The 14,928-nt window shown below is 43.9% G+C and overlaps 2 protein-coding genes across 3 annotated transcripts; one reads left to right on the top strand and one right to left on the bottom strand.

Moving 5' to 3' along the window:
- LOC137868828 (AP-4 complex accessory subunit RUSC2) lies at positions 1–11,002 on the top strand. 2 transcript variants are annotated; one of them, XM_068705789.1, is made up of 11 exons: positions 1–250; positions 3,057–4,455; positions 4,562–4,856; positions 5,009–6,016; positions 7,136–7,212; positions 7,356–7,530; positions 7,666–7,771; positions 7,867–7,913; positions 8,042–8,292; positions 8,374–8,705; positions 8,855–11,002. In XM_068705789.1, the coding sequence occupies exons 2-11, from the start codon at positions 3,112–3,114 to the stop codon at positions 8,964–8,966; spliced, it is 3,747 nt and encodes a 1,248-aa protein (XP_068561890.1). In that variant the 5' UTR covers positions 1–250; positions 3,057–3,111; the 3' UTR covers positions 8,967–11,002. The 2 variants fall into 2 exon arrangements, with proteins under 2 accessions (XP_068561890.1, XP_068561889.1); XM_068705788.1 differs by having other exon boundaries at positions 8,042–8,705.
- Positions 10,834–13,765, bottom strand: cimip2b (ciliary microtubule inner protein 2B). Its single transcript, XM_068705791.1, has 6 exons — positions 13,528–13,765; positions 12,883–13,088; positions 12,179–12,333; positions 11,680–11,806; positions 11,143–11,355; positions 10,834–11,025 (listed from the first exon to the last, which is right to left on the bottom strand). The coding sequence occupies exons 1-6, from the start codon at positions 13,590–13,592 to the stop codon at positions 10,934–10,936; spliced, it is 858 nt and encodes a 285-aa protein (XP_068561892.1). The 5' UTR covers positions 13,593–13,765; the 3' UTR covers positions 10,834–10,933.
- Between the last annotated feature and the right edge of the window lie 1,163 nt (positions 13,766–14,928).

Raw genomic sequence — 14,928 nt, 5'->3', positions numbered from 1 at the left:
TGTCGGACCGGTTTCATATTACGCTATAATATAGTTATACGTCCTCGGTTGTTTTTTTAATCACTGATATCAGGTAATAGAGCGGGAAATATTAGCTTTCTTATGCATCTTTGACGTCAGAGGACCGTCGAGCACTCGCGTGATTTAAAAAAAAAAAAGATTTGTTTGGTTGCATAATTTTGGATGTAATATATTCTAATCACATGGAGGAAGAGGATGGACATCGCTTTTGACTGAATGCTGTTATCAAGTAGGTGACAGTATGAAAAGATATGAAGAGATTTGCTGGTGATGGCGCAAATGCACGAGCGCTTGTCTTCATGCATACTTTGCCTTGAAGTCAGTTTTCCTCCTGTACTGATTTTAATCTTGTGTCTACTTTTGTCTATGTAGGAGTAAAGTCTGTCTGTGTGTGATAGCGTGTGTGGAGGAGATGCTACTTCTGTCATGGGTTGTTCTTCATGTTGTCCTACTTCAGTCACTTTGAATATTTCCTTTGCATCATGAAAAACAACACATGAACACAGATGCATTGCCGAGGTGCAGACTCCATCTGTGAACTTCATCTTCTCTCTGTCCATATACTGTATGCTTTTACTCTGCAGATGTAGGTCGAACATCTCATCTGATCATGTTTAACTGCATGCTACTGAGTTCATACTGCAACTTTTCCTCACATCGCTGTAGTGATGTCCTGTTATCAGAGAGACATTACTGATATTAATCAGCCTCACGGTCCGATTCTATTTCCAAGCACAACAACAACAACAACAGCAGTGGAGCTCAGAGTCTTTGCTCCCGTAGAACCACACAGTCTCATCCCACATGTGAGATGGCTGACTTGACCCGACAGACATTTCTAATGAAAGACTTCAGTTAATCCCAGCCATCTCAGCGTGCTCCAGTGCCCAGAGGACAGAGCGGCTATAGTTAGGGGACCTCCAGCCCTGTGATAGCCTATACGCAAGAGTCGTATCTGCAGACAACCAGACAGTCATACTGGCCTACTTGTATGGTACTGAACCATTGAACTGTTGAAAATAGATGTTGACAGGAGAAATCAAGATTCAACGCAGTGCGGCTCCCTCAAGTATTCTATTACCCCTGTAGGCTACATTAGCAGAGACACTGCTCCTAGTAATCAAACTACAGCGCATTGATTTCAAATCATTGTGTCAAAAATGTTCAGCAGGACTCCACAGAAATGTGTGTTATGTTGTGTACAAAGGATGAAAGAAGATCAAAGATGTAGAGTTACTCTGGGAGCAGTTGGGGATTCAGGTTATTGCTTAAGGACCAGACACTCATCCCACGATGGAGGCCTACATGTGCTGCCTATGAGCTATGCAACGAGGCGCAACACAATAGAAAACAATAAAAACTTAATGGATAGCCACAGTTAAATATAAAATAATGCAATTAGATCATATCTAGACTGATAGACTAGAAATAGTATATATGAAATATATGTGTTTGCCAAAATAAAGTCCTGTCTCTGGTGTTGTAACAGAGTCACAGTATTCAGTATAGAAAGTCACACAGCTGAGACACATCCACCATTTATATTGATCAGACTGATATTCCTGCCTGTCAGCATATTTTGATGTGTTTACTATGTGTTGCCATGGTATGGATGTTGTTTATTGTAGAAATGTGGTGATGAAGAGGATTACCTCGTCTGCACCAGATGTTGTTTGTTTGCACACATGTTAAGTCTATGAACTGAAGCCCCCAACAATGTCAGAAGACAGTGGATGTTGCAGCCAATATATTGAATTTCTGAACATGATTTTTAGTCTTGTTTAAATTCACAACATAGCACCAAGACTAAGCAACACTGCTGATGGCAGATATCAGCAAATGGTGTGTGGGTGTATCCTAGCAACATCAATTATTACTGATAACTTCAAAGGATTATTTCACGAATGAATGTCATCAGTGTGTAAATGTTTCATGTGCTTTGTAATTACTTAACAATTGTCCTTATAGTGTGTGTTGTATGAAGGGATGATGATCATTATGCTGCGTGTGTGTAGCTCTGTATGAAGTGGAGCACAGTGAATTAACTAAACTGATGTGAAAGTGTATTTAATCTTAGCAGTGTCAGACTAGCATCTCTGCAGTGCAGCTGCCCTAGTTACAGAGCAGCTGAGTAACTGTGAGAGACTGTGGTTGGCCCAGGCAGCGAGAGGAGGAGTTTGTTAACGGTTGACTGAATTATGGAGGGTAGGCTGGGCTGAGGGCCAGAAGCAGAAAACACAGTAGGACTTTGACTGTAGGACCAGTGGTGTGAAGTGAGGGAGCAGACTCTAACAGCACTAGCCTGCTGTTTCGCTTCATGCCTGTTTTCTATCTTTTTCTATTCGGTTGATTTTACTCCAGAATTAAATTAGGTCAGGTCTGTCACAGCGTTACAGCTAGGAGGGTCATTGAGTCCAAGAACCAAGAACCAGATGCAGAGGGAGATAAATATAAACGCATTATATGTAGACACCACCAACAAACATACTAATGTATCCTGATTACATTTACATGCAACATTAAACCATGTCTCCGTGGTCCAACTCTGAGAAACTGAAAACATGTTCTCTCAAATCCAGATGGTCTATAATGGTGTCTCTACTCTTATGGCCAGACCTTAGAGAAGTCTTAACTGTCTTTCCATACAGAATTGCTAATAATTATGATTAATATTTAATGTATAGACGCAACAAAAATACTCAACATAAAGTCTAATACTTCTCTGTTGAACTGTATGATTCCATGAAGAGTTCTCCGCTCATATTGTCTAAAAAGGAAACGGATTGCGGAGCCAAATACTTGTGACTTATTTCATGCATTTTTAAATTCTCATTAGTATAATCTCGTGTTCAATGCATTTTTCAATTACTAATGTGTTGCAGTGGTAGTAATTGATTGTTTCATGTATTTTGAGTGTTCCATTGTAGTTGTGTACGCTTCCCTTGCATAGTTATGAATATGTTTCTGCACCACTGATAACACATTAAAAGCCAATTACTCTTATAAGAGATGCTATTCTATTTTTTTTCTTTCAGGATTTAATTTTAGGAACATGGAGACACTTTCCATGGTTCAGCACGATCCAGCAATATGATCGCAGCATCCAGTCTCTCAGGGGACACCCTGATAGCGTGCCACTTCCCTGTGGTTCAGCTCCCCACTTGGCAACTTAATGTCCAAGCCCTGTGCAGCTCGGCCAAGAGACCCGGCCGGCTGTGCTCGGTAGGCCTGACCCGAGCCGTGTCCCTCCCGGAGCGAGACTCGCACAACCAAGAGCATTCCTTCGCCGGCGGCCGAAGACATTTTTCCAACAGCTACGGTAGTCTCAATGAGGACCGAGCGGAGGAGGAGGGGGGCAGTGACAGCAGCGGGAAGTACGACTCCAACTCATCGCCGGAAGAGTCAAGTTCCCATCTGAAGAAGGAAAGCTCTGGAGCTAGGGACGGTCTGCGGTCACACAACTCATTCCTCGCCAATACAGAGCTAGATGAGGAAGAGGAAGATGAAGATAGTGATGGAGATAACCTACACAGGTATCATGAGGACTCGTCTTTCGTCTTGCATGGGAATTCCAACTGGCCTCGAAGTAATGGTGCCAGAAATCATACAATGTCCCATGGAGACATGGACAGTGAATGGGGCAATGAAGGGACCATGTTGGGTCTGGAGAGTGACCAAGATTGGCTCTCCAACCAGCCTCGCGTGCCGGACTCTCTGCAGACTGAATGCCAGTGCTTCCATGTGAGCAGATCTGGCGTCACCGTGATGGCTTATGGAGAGCAGGACTCAGGCAGACTGAAGGATAACATGTCCTGCGGCATCCACAGCCAACACAAATGTTCCCCAGAGTTTTCCAACAGTCACACGGAGTATGTCAGCGACTCTTCCTGCAACAGCTCTGATGGCGTCTTGGTTAACTTCTGCACTATTTATAACAGGAGCAACAACCCTGCCACGCCTAATGATCTTAGCAGTCCTGCAGTTCATCCCTATCAGTCATCCGAGGGATCTGTGTTCCTCAACCTCCAACCCGTTCCTCAGACTCCAGTTGAGAACCTCCATCATGATGACATGACAGTTAACTCTCCCTCTAAAGAGGAGGTTGACATGACGCCCCCTGCTTCCTGCTGGTCTCCACAGGGCCTCGACTCTAATTGCAATCTTTATTCCCTGGAGCGGCTGCCCCCGGGTCTCTCCTCGCTGGAGGTGTCAGACCTGGCCGCTTGTCTGCAAAGCCAGGCCACACTGGCCATGGAGACCAACCAGAAGTACTACAAGCTTGTGACTTGTGACCTCTCCTCCCAGTCGCCCAGTCCAGCCTGGTCCAGCATCACCAGCTGTCCTGAGGGTCAGAGCAGAAGTAGCCCCTTCCCTCCCTCTGAGGACCTCTTTGTTGATCATAAGAAAAAAGGACAAGACAAAGAAGTCAAAAAGGTAATGTCACAATAAAACTGATCCTAGATGATCTTGTGTGTAAAAATAAATGTGTTATTTGGTTGTTTAAATACAAGCAGTTCTTTCTCTTCTGTGCCACCATCAGGAGAAGGAGGATCAGCAGAAGGAAAGGAGCTTCTCCTCCGCACAATGCAGTGCTGGGTTTGACTGCTCTCAGTGTCAGACCTATGATTATCAAGTTGCCACCACCTCCACTGAGAAAACCCTCTGCAAGAAGAAACACACAGACAGCATCCAAAACCTCCAGCCCACACCCTGTTCACTGTTTCCCAGCAAGTGTAGCCCACATAGCAGTAAATGCCAAGGCACAAGCGCTGCGTCCACTCAGCCATCTGTGGATCAGCACCAGGAGCACTGTGATACCGATGCTAGTGAGGAGGGTAAGTCAAAGAGTGTTTTCTATCTTAGTTGCTTGCTGAGAGAGCAAAGTATGCAAAGATAGAATACCAGAAAAAAAACAATCATATTTTTGGTATTAAGTGAATCTAACATCTGTTCCAACTATTTGTCTTATCCTCTACCTCCATCTCAGGAGCATGTTCACTGGAAAATGCAGTGGTGCGCTACAGTAAGGCCCAGAGACCAACCTCGCTACCCATCCAGCCCTTTGTTCTAGTCCCCGCAGGCAAACCCCAGACCCAGCACTTGGGCTGTCTTCTGGAGCAGTACATGAATCAGAAGAGCAGCAAGTCTGGTAGCTCCCAACCAGCTTTCAAGTTCAAGGTCAAAAGAAGTCAGTGCTTTTCTAACCTTCAGTCATCCCTAATGGCCAACCACTGCCCCATCTTCCTGGATGCCCCTTCGAGCTCTGACACCTGCTCCACCTGCACGCCGAGTCCAGAGTGTTCAGCCGGCCACGGACGCACGTGGAGCCAGTCCAGCAGAGGCCGAGGAAGTCCATGTGCATCAAAAAACAGCCTGGATCCAACTCACAGCAGCCCAAAGCCAAGAACGGTTCAAGATAAAACAAGCCCACACTCAGGCAAAACTCAAAATACTTTTTCTAATCTGTTTTCAACCCCAAATCAGACAAACCTAGTTAAACTTCCCACCTACCAGACCCTTATTAACCTTTCTCCTGAGGAGAGCCATGCCAAAACGGAGCCCAAACGTCCCTATCAGTCCCAGACCCACACCTCCAATGATCCGAGACTCTCTCATACTCATACACCACCTACTTTACTCCTAACCACTGACGCCCATCACCCAAACCTGCAGGTGTCCATGTCTCCTCCCACCACCGCACAACCAGAAAAGACGTTCCCTCAGTACCGGGCTGCACCTGCAGCTAACTCCGGCTTTTTTCACGGTACTTTTACAGCTGCCCTCTCCTCGGTAGCTCCTCTCTCCTCTTTGAGTTGCCTGCTTTCCTTGGCTGCTTCTGGGCTGCAAATCCAGGACTCTGCTGGGCTCAAAGGGAAGCAGAGTCAGAGTCAACACAGTGAATCTCTGATCACGAGTGACAGACCGCCCACAGAGTTCTGCCTCTCACCCGATACATCTTATGAGTCCATGTCAATCAGCCATCTTCAGAGGCGAGGTGAGGCCAGTGGATGACTCACACCAGTTTGTGCAAAACATGTTGAATACAGTATATGCCATACAATGAAATCTGGAGTGAAACAGTGACCTAGTAAGAGCAATGACTGGATTCCTTCTTTTATTGGATTGTCGATCCAGTCATGAGCTGTAAAGAGCAGCAATAAAAACTCGCTGTGCTGTAGCAGTGCCTTCAATACCCTGGAGGGGATTCCTCTCAAACATGACCTATTTTTAACTCTCCCTGCACAGGATTGGCTGAGCCTCCTGCTCTGTGTGTGTGTGTGTGTGTGTGTGTGTGTGTGTGTGTGTGTGTGTGTGTGTGTGTGTGTGTGTGTGTGTGTGTGTGTGACTGCAAGCTCCAAGAGAGGACGAGAGAGAGGAGAATGATGCAGTAGCTAAAGATGTATGAACACACCTAACCATTGTGTCGTACCACATGAGTCACTCGGTGCTAATTTGACTCTATATATGTGGGCCTTCTGCGATGGGTAACAAGCGGTGCAGACGTTGTGGTGAACACTCAGTGTGGAGCAGCACTGCAGGCAGCATCAATGCATAGAGAATGGTGGCATTCACAGAGGCTAGCCAGAATGAGATGAAGAACGGCAGGCAGGGTGGAGCAAGTCAATGAGGACTGCTGCTGAAATGGACTCTTTCATCTTCAGTTAACATTCCCGCAATGTGATAATGAACCCTGAAATGAATCTCTCATATTTCTAAGCACTGACCCAGTTAGAAATGTGAAAATCTTATTGAGCAAGTTTTGTTCATTACTGAGTCTTATTTTCTTTGAAGAAGTAAAACATCTGACAGTGCAGAAAAATTATTTCAACCTGTCTCTAATACAAATAACCATGTTTAAAGAATTTCATAAAGATTACAAGATAGACAGAACAAGGGGAATTACTGCACTAAAGTTGAAAATTCAAGAAACAGCTTAATTTGTATAGGTTAGTTAGATTCCCTTATTTGATGGAATTAGATGGGTATTTCCAATGTTACGTTTTGTTCATAGTAATTTATCAATGTTTTGTTTCTGGCCAAACAATGTATGAAGCATGAATGACTACTTCAGCGTGTCTCACCTCTTACCTCTTACCTCTTACCTCGTCTCTAGGTCTGCTGAGGTCTGTGAGCAGGGCGGTGGATTTGATCATGGCTCATTTTGGAAGCAGCAGAAACCCTGAAGAAAAGGTGTGAATTGGGCAGAGCTGAAGCAGCTTGACAGATGTATCACAATGGAAAAGCACCTCACTGATATTACTTACATTTTGGGAGTCAAATCACTTGTGTCAGCAGGAAATATACTGTATCATGTTTCTCTCCTCCTGCCACAGATGCGTCTGGGTAACAGCTCTCGCAGTCCCACGATAGCCGGACTAGTTCTGGAACATTTGTGTCCAGCGATCCAGAATATTTTAGAGGACGGTCTTAGGGATCACAAACTGGATTTTGTCATCGGGCAGCGACGCAACAACTCCTGGAGTGTGGTGGAGGTCTCCACTCGGATCGGTAAATGTAGCTGGAGTGAACGTGTTTCAAAGGAAGCGGCATGAATATCTTGGCTTGATTTACCGGTGGAGCAGCATTGTTTGTGATACACTCTTTGTCGTGTGCTTAAGTATTTTTGGTCTCTGTCTGCAACAGGTCCATCCACCAGGGTCCTTCACAGCCTGGTCTCCAAAATTAGACAATATCCCCAGCTCACCACCCCCTGCATGAGACTGAGAGCCTTCATTATGGGCCTGCTTAAGTGAGTACTGAAATGACCATTGATCAAACTAATGATGCTAAAGAAATTGCTGCACATACAAGCATTAATCTTCTGTTGTTTATGTTCTCTTTCAGCTTGAGAGCTTTGGAATTCTGGCTCAGTCACCTTCAGAGTCTAAAAGGTGAGCGCACCGTCAATTTACTATACTAGCAGCATGGCAAAATGTCACATGGTCCAAATATCAAATTCACATTTGTGTTATTGCATTATTGCATCTTTGCGTGTTCACATTCGTTACTGTCGCCGCAGATGTGGTGACAACGTACTACCATTCTTGGGGGTTCCTGTCCATGTCACTGGGTCAGTGTCAGCCCTTGTTTCAGGAGCTGCTACTTCTGCTGCAGCCGCTCTCCGTGTTGCCCTTTGACCTCAACTTGCTCCTGGAGCCCCGACTGTTACATAACAGACAGCTGTGTTCTGAGGAGCAGGGAGTTTCTCCGCCTCCGCCGTGCTCAGCCCTCCTAGTGACCAGCTGGCCACTACTGCAAGCTGACAGAAAGGTACACAGCAGCGACAGCAGTCAGCAAACTAAGATCTCACACCAGACCGGTCTGAATCACCAAGAGTCTCTCCATTCTCAGAATCGCGTCAGGCCAGATTGCGGAGGGACCGACAGGAGTCCATTGTTAGCTCCTATTCCAGAGTGGTGGCCGAAGGAGTCTTACCTTATGGATGGTGCGGTTGAAGGGGAGGACTGTAGCCAGAAGTATGCAGATACTTGGTCTCAAATAAGTATGGACAGCAGGCAAGACGAGAAGACGGGAGAGAAAGACAATGAGACACCGATTGCATCCACTTGTTTCCAGGCTGAGGGTCCATGTCAGGGTGGGCTGCGCTGGGCCAAACTGTTTGGAGCAGCTGGTACTTCCACCAGGACAGATACAGTTCCTCAGAGTGTTGCACAAACCAGAAGGTAAGAACTGGCGGTGAGCAATGACAGCAAGAAGCCTTCTGATTTAGAGGTTTGATTTTCTTACAACTGGAATCTGTTCTTTGGTTGATTTACGATCTTGACTGACTGTCACTGTCATAACCAATACCTCTATGTCATTGGTTTCATAGGTACAGGCGACCGTCGCAGTGGCTGAATTTTGACAGATCACAGCTTGGACTGTTGGCTCAATCCTTTAGATCAATGAAGCTAGGAGGAGCTCAGACGAACAAGGACTGCTAAAAACCAAACCCTCTGTGGACGGAGGACAGAGCGGAGCCTATTTACTGTAGTTTTACTGTAAACGCATGATAACACGTACACAGTGCTGAACTGATCACAAAGCACACAGCGTAACAAGCTCTGGCGATGGCCCTTATTCATCAAGCTTTTCATTGCACCACTTATTCAAGTATGTGTGTCCTTTCTAAGGTCTGAGCTAGTTACCAGCTGAAACAGTGTGTGGCTGGTATTGTTTTCACCGTGTGATTCTGTGTGTGTGTGTGTGTGTGTGTGTGTGTGTGTGTGTGTGTGTATGTGTGTCATCAAGGCAACAAGTGGTCCAAGAGACACTTACTGTAGCTGACTACCACACAGGAGGTTTTCAGTACTTTGCCAGGTGTTTATATTTCTGTTTGTGGACTGATTTTGTGTCACAGTGCGAGATGCAGTCATGAACCCTTCCAGCTCTGTAGGTGAGATCACAGTGAAGGTCGAGTTTGAAGACGGCTGTGGTCTGAGCAAGGGGGGCGAAGGGGTCATCGGCTCTCCCGCTTTACGCCCCTGGGCATTGTGGCTGGTTAGATCCCATCACAAGATGGCCTCTAGTTACAAGTTACTAGTCCTCCTTTAGTTTAGTTTTGTAAGGAAACATTTCTGTACCAAACACTGCAGCGAACTGAGCATGAAAGCCCAAAATACAATTTAAAGTCCATGTGTCTCATTTCTGATCTTGTAAATGTTGGTATTACTTTGTTTTAGTATTTATATGGAGACACATGTGTTTAGAGTTAGTTGTAATTACGCAGCTTTTTTATTCAGTCATTTGACTAGTTAGGATAACTTTTTGTAATTTTAGGTTTTCTGTTATGTTTATGAAAGGTAATTTACAATCTTTCAAGTTTATGTCACTATTAAACAGCATTCAGATATGTCGACCCTATTTCATACTATCTCTTACTCTTCAATCTAAACAGGTCATATATATCAGCAAGCTACAGCTACACCTGGAAATTACTGACTTAATGCATTCAATGCTACATGAATCTCCATTTAGTAAACACCTAGATAATAACTGGGTTTAACTTTGAACAGCTGTCTGGACTGGCTCCTAGTCCTCAAAGGTCCCGTGGTGGTTGGTCAGAAGAGGCTGGATCGTTTCCTCAGTAGGTTCTGAGCTGCTTGATGAATCAGGGCCAATTCCACCATTTGCAATCTTACTCTGGAGTAAATCTCCTTCATATTTTCTGTAGGCAGAAATCAATCATTATATGTGAATATTGAGCTGCTTTAGACTGTTTGACATTCTTGTGGTCATTCTCTCCGTAGTTGTACCTTTCATTTACAATATACAAAGCAATGCATTCTTACTAGTGCCAACTATGCTAGACACCAGCCTGGTGGATGTTCAGTGATGTTCTGTTTCCAGTAACTTGCTTTCTTGAGCAAATCCCTGCATGGATTTACTTTAGCTGCATGAGTTATCAAACATAAAGTAATACTTTCTATATCTCCCTTCTGTTAATGTTTCAGATGTTTTTTAAATGTGTGGAATTGTTTGGTATATGCAGTAGAAGGTCTTCCAGTGAAGTCAATTGAGTTGCACAATTGCCATCTGGTGGCAGCTTCAGGTATTTACGTGTGAGTCAGGTACATTTAGATAGACTGGTGGTTAGATAAGAGGATGGGAAAAAAAACAGAAAATGTGTTCATACTGAATTTTTAATGTACTGCAATAATGTGAAGTATGTGAAATGATTTCCCCCAGCATCACTTTTTCTCAACGTCTGAATGCTTCTTCTAATGCCCAGTGACAATCAAAGTCTGTCAATAAAGACTTCTTCTCGTTCGCCATGACAACAGTGAACAGTAGCCGTGAACAGTACACGTCTTTATTTATGGGTTTCATGTTGATGCGAGGACTTCTTGATACGTTCTCAGACTTGAGTCATGTTATAATGATCGTTTTTATTATAGTGCATGATGGTTATTTACTGTGCCTGAATCGTCCTCTTGATGCCGCTCTTTTCCAGGGCATTCTTGGAAAGTTGCCCAAAGGTTTGTCCGTACATAAACTGGTATCCTGCAGGATGGTGTGGAGTAAGACATGTTTAAAGTTGATGTCAACTGATTATTTTCACTGCAGTCACTTTTATAAAATGTCTCGCAGGTTAAATGTGTTGCTGACATTGACACCGACCTGGGATGTGTCCGGTGAATGACGGCACCACCCCCCTGTTTGACGGATAGATAGTGGGCATGGGAGTTATTGCACTGTCCTTTCTCCCTGGGATGCCTTGTGACGCGGGGTCAGTCCGCCGCTGCTTCCCGAACTGGATCAGTGCCTGGTTGGTACTGATTGGGTAACCTTTGCCAAATAGGAAGCGAGATGTTGGCACGTGTCCTGTGAAGCCTGTAAAAAGACATCCCTCAGTGAGCTGCTGGAGTGTTGCAGGAATGCATGCTGTACCAAGTGAAAAAAACTATAAAAGCCACTATTGATATTTAATATTTCTACAGTCCGCATGTTGCATTTCAAGCCAAAGCAAGCAGCAGTTTTAAAAAAACTGACGCTGACTGCTCAGCACCAAATAGTCGACGGATAAAGTTCACAATACCTGGAGAGGAAAGGCGAATATGTTGTGTTCACAGCTCATTGACATTGCCTCCAAGTAGCCAAAAATAGGTTTACCTAATTCTTTTTAAAGGAAACAATAGTTAAACTTGTCTGTTGTACCTGAGATAAAGTACTTGTGCGGGTTCTCATCATCCATGAGGTATGGTTCTCCAGTGGGGGTGAAGGACTTCAAGGGCCTGTTGGTTATCTCTTTGTTGGAGATTGCTGTCAAGCAGGATCTTGGTCTCTGGGCCAAAAGATAACAGAGAACTATTAGAACATGACTCAGAGATCATTTGATTAGAATTATTACTCATGTGAATCTCAGAGACATAACTGATGAATCTGTGGTCGGTTTAGTTCTGCCTCTCCGTCTTCTATTAGGTGGATTACATTACAGTGAACTGACACTGAGGTTCCACTATAGATAATTAAACCAGAGTGAAGCTATTCAGAGGTGCCATGTCAACATGTGTGTGTGTGTGTGTGTGTGTGTGTGTGTGTGTGTGTGTGTGTGTGTGTGTGTGTGTGTGTGTGTGTGTGTGTGTGTGTGTGTGCAATAGACTGAGAGAAAGAGTGGTAGAGACAAAACAAGCGTGTAATGGAGAGAAAGAGTTACTTCAAACTGTTGGTTGTTGTAATTTACAACAGCTGGCAGGTCTGTTGATGGCTGTTGGATCTTCCCACGCCTGTCCTGGTAAAACTCAGATAGAGCTTTACGACATGTGTCAGAGTAGCTGCAGGCAAAGTAGTGCTGACTTTTTGGAATGAAGCCTAAAAGAGCAAGAAATGATGTTCTGCTCAATTTACTGCGGTGTCTGGTCATGAAGAAAAGTTCGGTTTTGAGATTGATTGGCTGAGCAAATAAAACTAAGTCTGACTGGCAACGTTTTTTGTTTTTGTAATTTGGATGAACTGACCCTTTACAGGAATGTGTGTACAAGCAATGCAAACACAAGGAACAAGGGACTTAACTTTGAAATCACCCCTTCAAACGTTACAACAAATATGGCTGTGTGGTGTAAGTTATCTTGATTTTCAACACTGTTCCATTTAACTGGTCGTTTATACTTAATAATTCAGGACACAGATTATTCTCATGTTCTCAAGATCTCATGTTGTTGTGCTGTGAAAACTATCTAAAAGCACATTACCAGATTTGACTTAGAACTGACACATACTGCTGATTGACAGTTATGTTACAGCAGCTCGTTAAAAGCTTGACCATTTGAATTTGAGCAAATTGTGTCCCCAGTATGAAATCATTTTCCATGAGGTGTTCGGTTACTTTGCTGACCCGGTGTGTCAGTGTGTGACACCAACCTGTGTATCCCGGGATCCTCTTCAAGTTACATTCAGGGATGCTTCTCAGTGTCAGACCGGCGTCCGACTCAGCGGAGGGCAGGTGACCCGTGTGGAGGACCAGACGACCGGAGCGTTGCACGTCAGGACTGGTCAGCAGCTCGGCTGTGAGCCGGCCATAAGACTTCCCCACATTGTACTTGAGCTGCGGGCGATACCCCGTGTACCTGAGCACAGCAGGGAGTCTGAGGTGAACACAGACCCAGCATGCATACAGTCTGTAGCAGCTTGTCACTGAAACAATCAGATAGAATTTAGACGCATTGATAGGATCAATTAAACAGATTTAACACAAATTATGAGAAACACAGTGGGATGTATGAAGTGGACCACCGTACTCAAATATACAGTATTATACAAATACACAATAACACCAGCAAATAAGGCTGCATAGTTTTAACTCTACTCTGACACAATTGTAATCAAATGGATAAATTAGCTTTTCTTTATTATAATGTCCTGTTGTACGTTATATTTGACCTCCTATGAATCATAGTAGTTTAACTGAAATAAGAAGCCCACGCAGACATCATAACCCTGCGCAGTATCTTCAGCATACAAAGGTGTAGTTATGTCTTACAGAATCTGGTAACAGGAGACACTTACCCCGGTACATAATGTGGATCAGGTGCCAGCAGAACTTTGCTGAATGTATGGGCGTATTTCTCCATGTTGGTCCCGTTTAAGGCTGAAGCAGGTCGTCCTCCTGAGCGCAGTGTTTGCTGGTTGCTACAGAGAACAAAATACAAACACTGATGGAGCTCAGTGTCATTAAACCGACAATCTCTCTGCAAGGACAGAAATACTACTGTTTCTACAGTAGGCCTACTGATAGATAGATAGAAATGATCATTAGGACATATCAGTAACAGTCCTGCTGTCGTCTCTTCCGCTAGTTGTTAGTCCATCTTGATGTCCTCTGTGTCAATGACTGCAGGTGGCTCCTATTAGCTTCCACTTACAGCTTCTTGTTTCCTGCAGTTAATGCTTAACGACACCCAGCAACTTCCTGCGGGACATTTTCTAACAGTATGAGGAGGAGGAATGTCTACAGCCAATGTACATATGGGGATTTAAAATAAAAATATTTAAGATGATTGGTAAACTGAACCCATCCTGTCTCTGTTTATCTAACATAGATGTTGATGAAGACCACAGCAAACATGAGGACTAGTGATTGAACTAATATCTAGGGATAAGACATCGTGTGCACACACGCTTGTGAACATGTATGACATGTATGATATGATAAAGTTCACGTATCGTGGCTAACAAATAATTTGATATGGGTAAGAAGATATATAATATGTTTATGTTTGAGCATGGATGAGTCATGAAGAATGAGTCAGTGAATAAACTGGAGGAATAGTTCAACCACGGTTGACTGTCATCAGGACAACAGATGTAGCTGTGAGCACATGACTGAGAACGACTCGTGTGTTTTGTGAGTCCGGGGTCGTGGATGATCCGGTGCGTTTGATCAGATGCTGCCACTGTTCACATGTGGAATGTAGATCATATCTGCAGACAGGAGTGTCCACTCTACACATTCCTGCACGCGCAGATAAATCTGGGCTCGTTGAAATGACGAAACAGCGTTTACTGTTTCAGCTTCACACACATACCATAATGCTATTTATCCACTAAGGAATTTGAACATATTATGTTACGCTTCTCATAAACTCACCCTCATGAATGAATGGGTCAGGTATGTTAAAGGCATGTAGGTTATAGAAGCAAGTTTTGTTTCCATCTCAGGTTGTTGGAATCATTTTAATAGCAGTTGTGATCAGTATTCCTTTATTTTTACTCCCTTTGCAGCATCTCTGTTTCTGAAAAGCAATATGAAACTGAAGTTTATATCTTAATTCAATCTAAGTACTGTCTGTAAATACACAGGTTAATATCTATGCGTTCATGTCATGACTTGTTCTTCTTATGTTTTGGATGTCTTACGGTTGTGGGGACAAATCAAACAATTCAAATAACAGATGAGTCACTTTGTTT

This window comes from Cebidichthys violaceus, unplaced genomic scaffold, assembly GCF_023349555.1.
Source record: "Cebidichthys violaceus isolate CVI_PGR_0920_01 unplaced genomic scaffold, fCebVio1.0.p SCAF_12, whole genome shotgun sequence".
Lineage (NCBI taxonomy): Eukaryota > Metazoa > Chordata > Actinopteri > Perciformes > Stichaeidae > Cebidichthys > Cebidichthys violaceus.
This window is presented reverse-complemented; position numbering and strand designations above follow the sequence as displayed.